At 34.5% G+C, this 12,599-nt stretch overlaps 2 protein-coding genes across 9 annotated transcripts in view; one reads left to right on the forward strand and one right to left on the reverse strand.

Annotated features, from left to right (window-relative positions):
• KCNMB3 (potassium calcium-activated channel subfamily M regulatory beta subunit 3) overlaps positions 1–8,746 on the forward strand; it is a 30,650-nt gene extending 21,904 nt beyond the window's left edge. For 2 of the 4 annotated variants that reach the window (XM_009201332.4, XM_021934657.2), the window contains exon 4: positions 542–1,057. In XM_009201332.4, the coding sequence (XP_009199596.2) occupies positions 542–940 (399 nt within the window). In that variant the 3' untranslated portion in view covers positions 941–1,057. Of the gene's footprint in view, positions 1–541; positions 1,058–3,731 lie in introns of those variants that run through there. The other 2 variants (XM_003894807.5, XM_021934658.2) reach the window with 2 other exon arrangements.
• PIK3CA (phosphatidylinositol-4,5-bisphosphate 3-kinase catalytic subunit alpha) overlaps positions 4,157–12,599 on the reverse strand; it is an 85,830-nt gene continuing 77,387 nt past the window's right edge. For 3 of the 5 annotated variants that reach the window (XM_009201327.4, XM_009201328.4, XM_021934655.2), the window contains exon 21: positions 9,081–9,699. In XM_009201327.4, coding sequence (XP_009199591.1) covers positions 9,429–9,699 — 271 coding nt within the window. In that variant the 3' untranslated portion in view covers positions 9,081–9,428. Of the gene's footprint in view, positions 9,700–12,599 lie in introns of all 5 variants that reach the window. The other 2 variants (XM_003894806.5, XM_031663561.1) reach the window with 2 other exon arrangements.

Here is a 12,599-nt window from a genome sequence, read left to right on the forward strand (position 1 = left end):
TTTAAAAAAGTCACCAGCTGACAGAGCTCCCTTCTCCACTGGTTCTGTCTCTCAGAAACCAAAGTCCAGGTGGGGCTCCCTCTCTGTGAGTCTAGAGCAAAAGCCTCCATGTGCTTTTCTTCAGGGTAATATTTTGCTACAGGAGATCAAGACAGAGACAACAGAGACATTACTAGGCGTTGAAAGTTCATAGGCTCAATACATTTTTGTTCAATGGACAAATGGATTCATACTGTCCAAGAGACCAAGAACCTGCATGTGGGGAGGAGTCATATTCCTTATGAAGTTGGTCACTGACTCTCCTGCAATGTCATATAAACTAAGAATTCCCTTCCACATCCTTGCTTAATGACTGGAAATGACCATTTCACTGTGGCCCTCCAATCAACCTTTTCCCATGAGCTATGTAATATTTTACCACCTTCTAAGATTGAAACTGCCCACTAATAACTTCAACCTGAAGCTATTTCATAATAAAAACTGTTAAGTATTTGGTATTGGTGACAGTGCCTTTATCTTTTTCCCTCCTCCATATTCCTAGTGCTTTTACACACCTAAGTGCCACCAAGATAGAAATGATTTGCTCAACAGTGCTCTGGACATAAAGGAATTCTTCAATCACAAAAATGGAACCCCCTTTTCATGCTTCTACAGTCCAGACAGCCAATCTGAAGATGTCATTCTTATAAAAAAGTATGACCAAATGGCTATCTTCCACTGTTTATTTTGGCCTTCACTGACCCTGCTAGGTGGTGCCCTGATTGTTGGCATGGTGAGATTAACACAACATCTGTCCTTACTGTGTGAAAAATATAGCACTGTAGTCAGAGATGAGGTAGGTGGAAAATTACCGTATATAGAACAGCGTCAGTTCAAACTGTGGAGTATGAGGAGGAGCAAAGGAAGGAGCAGAGAAATCTTAAGACTGTGGCCAAATTAAAGTGCTGGCCTTCAGATGTCTGTGATTTCTGCAACTGAGGACCTAACTATGCCTGTCTGCAAACTAACAATGTAAAAGGTAATAATTAAAGTATCATATTTTCATGTGGGAAAAAAATTTAAAAGCCTCATTTTGTATTCTATTTATTTCTATAAATACATACAAATTCACTATCTTTTCTAATCCCAATCTCTTTCCAAATGAGCTAAGGAAGCACTTTTTTTTCCTGTGTAGCAAAATGAGTTCAAGATATTCTTTACCTAATTTCAGCTCTAGCTAGAACCAGTCAATATGGAAATAAACAAAGATGGTATCTAACCTACTGAACACTGAACCATCAGCCTAACTATGCAATATAGTCACACTAAAATATTTTTCATAAAAAAGTTCTTAACAGTTTGTTCACTATACGAAGATAAAAATCTGGTAGAAAACTTAAGAAAACATGGACCTAACATATTATAGTTTTTTTCTTTTCTTTTTCCTTTTTGAGATGGAATTTTGCTCTTGTTGCCCAGCCTGGAGCGCAGTGATGTGATCTGGGCTCACTGCGACCTCTGCCTCCTGGGTTCAAGCAGTTCTCCTGCTTCAGCCTCCCAAGTAGCTGGGATTACAGGCGTGTGCCACCCGCCCAGCTAATTTTTGTATTTTTAGCATAGACAGGGTTTCACCATGTTGGTCAGGCTGGTCTTGCCTGACCTCAGGTGATTTGCCCGCCTCAGCCTCCCAAAGTGCTGGGATTACAGGCATGAGCCACTGCACCCAGCCTTGGTTTGTTCTTTACCAGTCTACACAGCAGAGGAAAGCTGCTGCCTAGAAAATTCACTGAGTTTAGAGTTACTAGTATTTAACCTTGGCATGTACCATGTAATTTTTCTTTCAGTAACATTTTTCTAGTTAATTATGCTTTTCATAAGCTCATTTCACTCTGTGCACTTTCTGGTGGGAAAAATGGGCCAGAAATATGAAGAAGCTATACTGGATTTCAACATTCATCTCAGATGATCCACATCGTATTAGGTTGGTGCGAAAGTAATTCCAGTTTTTGCCGTTACTTTTAATGGAGAAAAACTGCAATTACTTTTGCATCAACCTAATAGCAAAGTCCCACAAGTTTAGTCAACAATTGTCTGTACTTTAATTGATGAATCAACCATGGTTATTAAATGATGTCATAAGGCTCTCAACAAATGCTTTCCAGATTGGTTATGCCGAATCTATATGAGTGGAAAAGAGAGTTTGGTCTGATTTTCCAAAGTGCCTCCAAGTATCTTTAAAATTTTATTATACTAAAATATCTTAAATTATGGACAGTAGAATGAGACATTTGAAGCTACTTTTATATGTAGATGTAATAAAAAAAACTGATTCTAAGTCAGTTTAATGCCTTTTAGCAATTTCAAGACACACATTACTAATTCAGCTGAATAGAGCAATATTGACTTGATTAGTAATGAATAATCTTGGTGTTTTCCTCTTTCAAGTGTGCAGTGGTGGAAAGAACATGTGTCTCAGATTAGGATTTATTTGACTTTGTAGGCCATAATTACAACTTTGGGCAAATCGGCTAACCGGTCTAAACCTCTCTTTTCTCATCTATAAAATGGGGATAACCTGTTCTTTCACGCAGTTATTTTACAGAAGCAGCAAAGTAGGGCATGTGAAACACTTTAGCATAGCTTCTAGCATCTAGTAGGGGCACTCAAAATGTTAGATAATTTATTTAAAAACCTGCTGGGTTGTAACATTCAGTGAGCCTTGGTACTTTTCATTGGACAGCTGGTATAGAGGCTAGGGATAGGGAACTGCAGTTCATTTTCCCTGCCCCCCACCCCAGTTCTCTTGGCTAACTGTGATATGCATTTAAGGCCCAGAACCTGCTGTTTAAAAGGTTGTGGTAAACTATTTTGTATACCAAAGACTTCTCTGTAATAAAATATATACATACACATGAACATTTTATATGCATGCACATTTTAAATCATTCTGCAAATTGAGATTCTATACTTTTCTTAAGGGCACATCCCTATTCCATTTCTTTGTAAATTTGACTTCTACCTAACAATATGCAATTATCGGGATTTTTTTTTTCCCCTAAAAATTCAAAACTGCTAATTTAAAATGTAAAGTGTGTGTTTCAATTACCAGTTTTCTATTTAGATAGGAGCTACCTGATTCATTCCAGCAAAGACAGATATTATCCCTGGAGAACAAAGTCAATTCAAAATTATTTAAACCATTTGGCAAATAAATAAAATTTAAGTAATTATTTGCTTAATTGCTTTACTAAGTTGTTAATGCCTATGTGCATTAGTGGTCAAAGCCCACACTTAACTTTTGCAATGTTTATGAGAACTGAAAGCAAAACCAGTTTGCTTCTGGCCTAACTTCATTTCTAGGTTCTGATCTTCAAAGGACTTGGAAAAAGTCCACTTACCTATTACATATACATACATACATTCATACATATATGTATATACATATATTTCTTAAAAGCATATAATTCTTTATGCTTAAAGGAAGTAAATATTTAAACATACATTTCTTTAATATTCATCACTTTACTGGGGCAGAAAAATTGGCTTTTAAGGTATGATAGTTTCAGATTTTCAATCAAGTATTCTTAGTCATTACTGAAAAGAACTCAAATTCAGCTAAATTTTGATTATTAGCAGCACTGGCTTTTCAAAAGGAATGGCAAAAGAATTATCACAATTTTTTGCTTATATAGTACACTAAGGATTGTTTGGACACAAGTCAAAGTAATTTTTCTTTTTTTTTTAATAAACAGCGTGATGTTACAGACTGCAGAGTTAAAGAAAAGCAGACATTGACAGTTTCTGATGAGCACAAACAGTAAGTGCAGTCACAGGCCACACTTCTTGCTAGGAACAGCAAGACTGGGAAGAGGTCTTAAATTTAGTGGTACTGTTATTATTCTATATTCTCAATATAATAACACATGCATCTTGCTGTGTCAAATGCTTTTTGGGCCATCATTAAAAGGACATTAAAAACGTTTTTCTTCTAATGAATGCAGTATACCACAGGACTTCAATTCATTGAATGACAAAATATAGAGAAATAAACTTGCTACAATTAATGGGGCCAAAAGGGTGGTTCGAATTTCTTCCAGGTGAACATTTGACATGTTAGTAGTCTTCTTTTGGTAGTGCCACATTCCCCAAAGTATTAAAGTGTTATGCTCCAAAAGGGTATATTCTTTTAGATTTTATTGAACCCAATTAGGTCTGAAGACTGAATCACACTGAAACCATCAACTTCATTTGAAACTTGGGTTCCATAGCCAAAAACACTTTTGAAATCAGATGAAGGCCAAGTTCTCCAACCACTCTTAGGAACATAAATTACATCGAACAAGGGACTTTTAAAAGTGAAATAAAAACAAAATTAAATAAAAATGAAATAAATAGATAACGATTTTGGAAATTCCTAGAATTAAGTTTAGTCTAATTATATTTTAATATGAAACAATGAAAGTTTGCTGCCTCCTTGCTAACCTAGAAAAACTGACAAAAATAAGAAAATCTAAAAGTATACACGGTTCTTGGCATAACCACAAAATTACTGTAGTGACAGATTAAATAGGTTGCAGATAATTCATAGACTTTAACTGGCTAACAAAATATATTTTGAAACCTTTTCTGTACTTACCTACATGAGGAGTGGAGTATACTGTTGGTAGAAAAATCATTTATCTAACTACTATATATGCACAAGGGACTAATGTTTTTTCTCCACTAAAACTCTTATATGTAGTTGTGTAAAAATTAAGTCAGAAAATTTCCTCATGGCTCACACCTGTCACTTTATGCTAACTAGCAAGGCTGGAATATTAACATACCTAAAATCAAGCAAAATAAATGGCGCTGCACTAATAAAAAGGAGGTGCAAAACCTTAAGTGGAATACATGAATGAAGTTAAGTTTATTTAAAGACTAACATCCCAACTTGGGAAACTCCTAATAAATTCTAAACTCTTCAGAATTATAGAACCTTGATATTTCTTTACACCTTTTATAAAAGATGCCTTTTGACTAGGGCTAAGCAAGCAGTGTGTATACAGACAGAATTGTGTGCAAGTATACACACACCAAATGCACTAATAATGAAGAAAAGAGAACAAAATGAATTTCAAACGCCAAATTCGGGAACCTCCTCGAACTATTGCTTTTTTCAAATGGCTGGACCAACGATTAAACTTCAGCCAAGTTTTTTTCTTAAGGTCTTCCATATCATTAAAAACAACGCATGCCAACTCTGACTTTATAAATCTAAAATTCAGTGATCTGCACAATTTCTGAGCCTGAAGTATTGAATTGTGACTCATCTATTTTTCCCCCATTTTCCTTCTGAGGTAGAGTTACCAATCCAATTTTATCACGACCATAGATATTTTGAGCTAAACCCCATAATCTTTTCATAGAGTAAAAATAATTTTTATGAAAAAAGAAAACAGGCTTCCCAGGCCATGGCACATAAATATATTTACAATTTTTAATGTAATAATTAAAAATGGTATTGAGTTTGTATTTTAAAAAACAGCCCAGCTGTATTATTCTGTCACCAAGAATTATTAATTGAGGATGCTGTCAATGCTGAATTTTATAGTTCAGCTTCACAATCCCATCCATGATGAAGAGCTAATTCTCTTACGGTATACAATATACTCTCACAACTTTCAGCCTTCTCTTAGACATGCCCCAAATGAGCAGGATGGATATAAAGAATGTAATTCATTCAAACAACTCCTCCCTGTTCTGCCCCCTCCCCTCACATTCCCCTCTTCTCAAAAACATCTGAAGTATGAAAGTTGTCTTTAAATAGTAAAAGCACCACAATCTATTAACACCACATATTATCTTTAAACTTAAATATTTTAGTGATGTCTTGGACATCAAAATAATTTCTTAAGGTGGACTCTGAGTATGTGGGTCCAGCCCAGGTCTGCAGTTTGTGCAGACATAGAAAAAAGAGGAACTTTAAATATTCAGAAAAAGTTAACAGGCTAGCTTTAAAATACTGCTGGAAATTAAATTTCTTCAGAGTTGGCAAGCATGGGCTATTGATCAAAATATGAATTAAGCGGATTTACATGAAGAAAAAAATAAATCCATGTTATGTGCTGTGAAATTTCCATGATGCCTTTCAAATAGGCTGCTCACAATTTTTTTTTATAATTCCAAATCACTCGATTTTTGATGGAAAAAAGAATACAGATGGACTGTGTTTTACCTATGTGAAAATCACCAATCCATTTAAAATAAAATCCAAGAGGGCATATACAGTCTAATCAAGTCATCATTTTCCTGGTTAATAAGAACTACACTTTACACAAAATACTTTATCAGCAGCTGTTTTCATCAAAAAAATCAATAGTTTCACAGTTGAAAAAGTTACACATTAAAATATTTTACAATTCATTATATATTCACCAGGTTCCCATTTTCTAATAGGCTTTTAATATAAAGCAGAATAGAAGGGAAAAATCTCAAAGTTGATTACTTTGACACTAAGTTTTACATAGGACACTAAGAACCACAAAAAGCTTAGGTTCTGTTGTAAAATAGCAACCAAATTCCATTCTTCTTTTAAAAATCCAATTAGAAACATCTTTTTTAAAAAAACAAATTCCACAATAAGAGTAACAGATTTCAAATTAACAGTAGTCTAAAAATCTTCAAAATAAATGGTTTTGTATAGCTGAGAATATGGTAGAAAGTGAAAGCATAATTTTCGAACAGTCATTTCTTACTATAGTGTGTTTAAAATTATTTTTATTATTTTCTTTAGACTTTTTCTCAAAACAATTATTCAAGGAAATATTTCTTAAGTGGCCCAATAAAACTGCAGAGCCAACAGTCAGTTACACCATATTCAAGGACAAGGATAGTCAGCTATAGATAGGAACTGTCTAAACCGTGGGAACTGATCTCTGATACTGAAGTACCCAGAATTGGCTACATTATCGCTGACTTGAAACAGATCTTAGTCACCCATGTAGCATTTAATTCAATGTTTGGTTCTTTGCCTCAATTCTTTCTTAGGTCACAATCTATAGTCTTTATAGAATTTGTCTACATTTCTTCTAATATAATTTGGTTGTAATAACTTTTGAAAATAAATGTAAATGATGAAATCGGCCATATGGTTTGTGCGTGTTAATAGTGGAGAGGTTCTGGGAGAAGGAGGGGAGACAAGTATCTGGACTGATGTGATAAAAATGTAAAAAATGGTATAAATTTTGTGCAAGGAGGCTCAAGGCATTTTTGGCACTCGGGTAAAACACAGTTCTCTGTTAAATCTTCAGTTTCTACCATCAAAGTTTCAGATTTGTACCATTTTACTGAGTTTTCCTATAATTTAACCCTGATATTGAAAAGGCTGGGATGTTAGTATCAACTGCCTATATCTAAATAACACAAAATGTTAATAAGTTTTAATAAGTTATGAAATCTTCTATAACTGCAAAATAATCTTTCTGGTTGCCTGCTTAAAACAGAGTTTAAATTCTGCTTAACTACTGCAAGACAGTTTGCAGAAGTAAGTTCCCTTAATCTTCAAATTTATTTTTCTTGTTGGCAATATTATATACATGCTTTAGTGAAATACCTAAATTTCCAATAATTATGCCCTTTAAGGGATCTAAAATAGCCAGATATTAAGAGTATTGGTATTAGAGTCCCTTGTTCACTACTCAAGACTTCAACTATAGGTAACAGATTTCATAAATGAATATTTTTAAAGTGATGCTGTTTTACTACAGTATACAATGTTCACTCTTTATAAAGTTGTTTTCCAATAATATGCCTAATATAAAAAACTGTCAATAATTATTGCACTTTTTTGATGTGGCACCTGAACATCTAAAGCTAATTTCCTAGGACATTAATCATTTCAAATACAGAGTAAAATATCAGATTCTAGAATGATGACTAGCAGTAGCCTGTACATCTTGGGTTAATGTTTTTCAAAATGTTTAAGATATGTCCTGTGCTCAAATAGTATTTAATAAAGTTGGAGAGTGAACTCTGACTCTGACTACTTGGGAATGAGACATGATCTTAAAATGGTTTAATATTCTACTTTGGAGATATGGATAAATAGTTTAAAAAGGTAAAAATTTCATGGTTTCTATTCCCCCATATTTTAAAGTATCATTCATGAGTATACTTCAGTAAAGGGGTTTAAGGAATCAGGAAGATAGTCTAAATTGTGTTAATTTTGGTAACTAATTTCATATGATTGAGACATTCTCAACTACAAAAGAGAATGGAAGACGGGGGATTCACATAAGAAATAAAAGGAAAGATGAAGTTTTATGTTTTCCTTAAGTAGTTATACACTGGTTATTGGCGTAAATGGGATAGTGCCTGAGCCTCATCTACAGACCAAGAAGAAAGCTGACCATGCTGCTATGAACAATAAAAAATTTGGGGTGCAAAACAATGCATGACTATGGGACAGATCATGTAAATAAAGAATATATATTAATGATAGTTTCTATAATATAAATAGCCTTTAATAAAAAAAATAATCTTTTTAATAACATTAATACTTCTATTTTCTGGAAAACATGCATGAAAAATGTATTCAGTTCAACTGCAAAAGGAGAAAAAAATCAACTTAAGGTGAATACTGTACAATTCTGGAATAAGAACTATTCCTGTTCATTCTTTTTCTATGATTTTTTTTTTTTTTTTTTTAAACTCTGTGGGAGCCCAGAATTTCCCTGGGAAATAAAATCCTTTAAATACTGTCCAAAAAAAAAAAAAAAAAAAAAAATACCACCTTATAACAGGTCTCATTTGTGACTGCTTCCAAAACTGCAGATAAGACCTCAAATCATCAAAAGGTTTGATTTATTAAAAAGAAAAAGTCTCTGGTGAAATCTCAAGAGTCCCTTCCACCCCAAGCATTTTTCTTCATTAAACAAGGAGTCAAAAACCCACTTCAAACTATAAATTGAACAGCAATGGAAAAATAAGAAATTTTCATTCTTTTCCAATCTTAATGTAATTTAACATAAACTCCAGTTTACTTACACCTAAAGCAATAACAGCTTTTGTTGTGTCCACATTTCAAAACATAGAACATTTGCAAGACAAAAAAAACCATCATTTTTCCTTCTCCATCATTTCTATATATTTTGGGGATTTTTTGTTTTGTTTTGTTTTTTAAAAAAAGATACAAACAATCTTCAAAGTTTACCTTTTTGGACTTAAGGCATAACATGAAATTGCGCATTATTCTAAAGCTTAATTGTGAAATGAACTAGTTTAAGTGCTATCAAACCCTGTTTGCGTTTACATTAAATTATATAGTATTTTATTTCTGTTCTTGCTGTAAATTCTAATGCTGTTCATGGATTGTGCAATTCCTATGCAATCGGTCTTTGCCTGCTGATAGTTATTAACAGTGCAGTGTGGAATCCAGAGAGTGAGCTTTCATTTTCTCAGTTATCGTTTCAGTTCAATGCATGCTGTTTAATTGTGTGGAAGATCCAATCCATTTTTGTTGTCCAGCCACCATGATGTGCATCATTCATTTGTTTCATGAAATATTCCAAAGCCTCTTGCTCAGTTTTATCTAAGGCTAGGGTCTTTCGAATGTATGCAATGTCATCAAAAGATTGTAGTTCTGGCATTCCAGAGCCAAGCATCATTGAGAAAAGATTTATGAAGAGATTGGCATGCTGTCGAATAGCTAGATAAGCCTTGTAACACATCTCCTGAAACCTATAAGTAATAAGAACAGTTTGGTTAGTATGGAGCAAATGATGTTAATACCTTCAGGTCTTTGCTCAAATGTCACACAATTAGAGAGGCTTTCGTAGACAAAGCTATAAAAAATAGCATTCCTCTCTCACTTACCTTACCAACATCTTTTGATTCCCTTTACCCCACTAGAATATAAACTTCATGAGAATAAAGACTTTTTAAAAACTGCTTTATTACCAGCACCTACAACAATGCCTGGCATGTCAGCAGTTTAATAAGTATTAAATGTATGAATTGGTCCATACTAAATCCTTTTGTGCTTAAGCTAGAGTCAGGACTGAGTTATAGACAAAGCAGAATTTTATAGAAGGTTGTAAAAAGTACTTTAAAGTCTGATATAGTCTAATGAGATACCATAAGGTGAGTTATGAATAAACAAGGTGATTATGGTTGACGGACTTTCATCAAATTGTATGAGCAAAAAATGTCATATTAAGCACTATACATTATTTATCAATATAGAGGTGGAGTCCAACTATTTAAAGCTCAGTAAATAAAAACATTTAATGTGTTATGAAGTTTAAGGGTTACTTTCTTTTTAGACCTTAATTAGCTCAACAAATTAAATTGTATTCCCTTTCCATCTTCCTTCACAGCATCACACAAATAAACACAAAAAAATAAAAACATTAAAATAGTTTGTCACTCAACAAAGTAGGCATAGAAGGGACTTACCTCAAAATAATAAAAGTCATATGACAAACCCACAGCCAATATCATACTGAATGTGGGGAAAAGCTGAAAGCACTCCCCCTGAGAACTAGAACAAGACAAGGAAGCCCACATTGGCATCCAAATTGGAAAAGAAGTCAAACTATCGCTGTTTACCAATGACATAATCATATACCTAGAAAACCCCAGAGTTCTCCAAAAGACTTCTAGATTTCAGCTGGGTGTGGTGGCTCACTCCTATAATCCCAGCACTTTGGGAGGCCGAGGCGGGAGGATCACCTGAGGTCAGGAGTTCAAGACCAACCTGGCCAACAAAGTGAAACTCCATCTCTACTAAAAAATACAAAAATTAGCTGAGCATGGTGGTGCACGCCTGCTACTTGGAAAGCTGAGGCAGGAGAATTGCTTAAACCCAGGAGATGAGGGTTGTAGTGAGCTGAGATTGCACCACTGCACTCTAGCCTGGGCGACAGAGCAAGACTCTTTGTCTCTCTCTCTCAAAAAAAAAAAAAAAAAAAAAAAAGACTCCTAGATTTGATAAATGAATTCAGTAAAGTCTCAGGTTACAAAATCACTGTACACAAATCAGTAGCACTGCTATACACCACCACCAACCAAGCAAAGAATCAAATTAAGAACACAAGCCCTTTTAGCTTCAAAAAAATACCTAGGAATATACCTAACCAAGGGGGTATCTTTCCTATTCAAGGAAAACTACAAAACACTGCCAACATCATTTTTCACAGAATTAGAAAAAAAATCCTAAAATTCATATAAAATCCACCAAAAAGAGTCTGAATAGCCAAAGCAAGGATAAGCAAAAAGAATAAATCTGGAGGCATCACATTACTGGACTTCAAATTATACTAGAAAACTATAATTACCAAAACAGCAGATACACACAAAAGTAGACACATAGACCAATGGAACAGAATGGAGAACCCAGAAATAAAGCCAAAAACTTACAACCAACTGATTTTAGACATACAAAAACATAAATTGGAGAAAGGTCATCCTATTTAATAAATGGTGCTGGGAAAACCACCTAGCCACATGTAAAAGAATGAAATTGGATCCCTGTCTCTCACCTTATATAAAAATCAACTCAAGATGGATCCAAGACTTAAATCTAAGACCTGAAACCATAAAAATTCTAGAAGATAAACTAGGAAAAACTCTTTTGGACACTGGCCTAGGCAAATAATAAATGACTAAGACCCCAAAAGCAAATACGACAAAAACAAACAAAATAAATGGGGCCTAATTAAACTATAAAGCCTTTGCATAACAAAAGAAATAATCATCAAAGTAAATAGATAACCCATAGAATGGGAGAAAATATTCGCAAACTACGCATCCAACAAAGGACTAATTTCCAGAATCTATAAGGAACTCAAATCAGCAAGAAACAAAGAATCCCATCAAAAAGTGGGTTAAAGCCGGGCGCAGTGGCTAAGCCTATAATCCTAGTACTTAGGGAGGCTGAGGCGGGTGGGTCACCTGAGGTCAGGAATTCAAGACCAGGCTGACCAACATGGTGAAACTCCGTCTCTACTAAAAATACAAAAATTAGCCGTGCATGGTGGCGTGTGCCTGTAGTTCCAGCTACTTGGGAGGCTGAGGCAGGAGAATCGCTTGAACCCAGGAGGTAGAGGTTGCAGTGAGCTGAGATCATGCCATTGTATTCCAGCCTGGGCGATAGAGTGAGACTCCGTCTCAAAACAAAAACAAAAATGAAAACAAAAAAAGTGGGCTAAGGACATGAATAGACAATTCTCAAAAGAAGATATGTAACAACATGAAAACATGAAAAAAATGCTCAACAACATTAATCATCAGGGAAATGCTGATGATTTCCCTGATGATTAATGATATACCACCTTACTCCTGCAAGAATGGCTGTAATTAAAAAGTCAAAAAACAACAGATGTTGACATGGATGTGGTGAAAGGGAACGCTTATACACTCCTGGTGGGAATGTAAATTAGTACAGCCTCTATGGAAAACAGTATGGAGATTTCTTAAAGAACTAAACGTAGATCTACCATTTGGTCCAGCAATCCCTCTACCCAGAGGAAAAGAAGTCATTATATCAAAAAGGCATCTGCATGCATATCGTATGTTTATTGCAGCACAATTCACAATTGCAAAGATATGAAACCAACATAAGTACCCACTGACCAATG

Source organism: Papio anubis, chromosome 2, assembly GCF_008728515.1.
Source record: "Papio anubis isolate 15944 chromosome 2, Panubis1.0, whole genome shotgun sequence".
In the NCBI taxonomy this organism is placed as follows: Eukaryota; Metazoa; Chordata; class Mammalia; order Primates; family Cercopithecidae; genus Papio; species Papio anubis.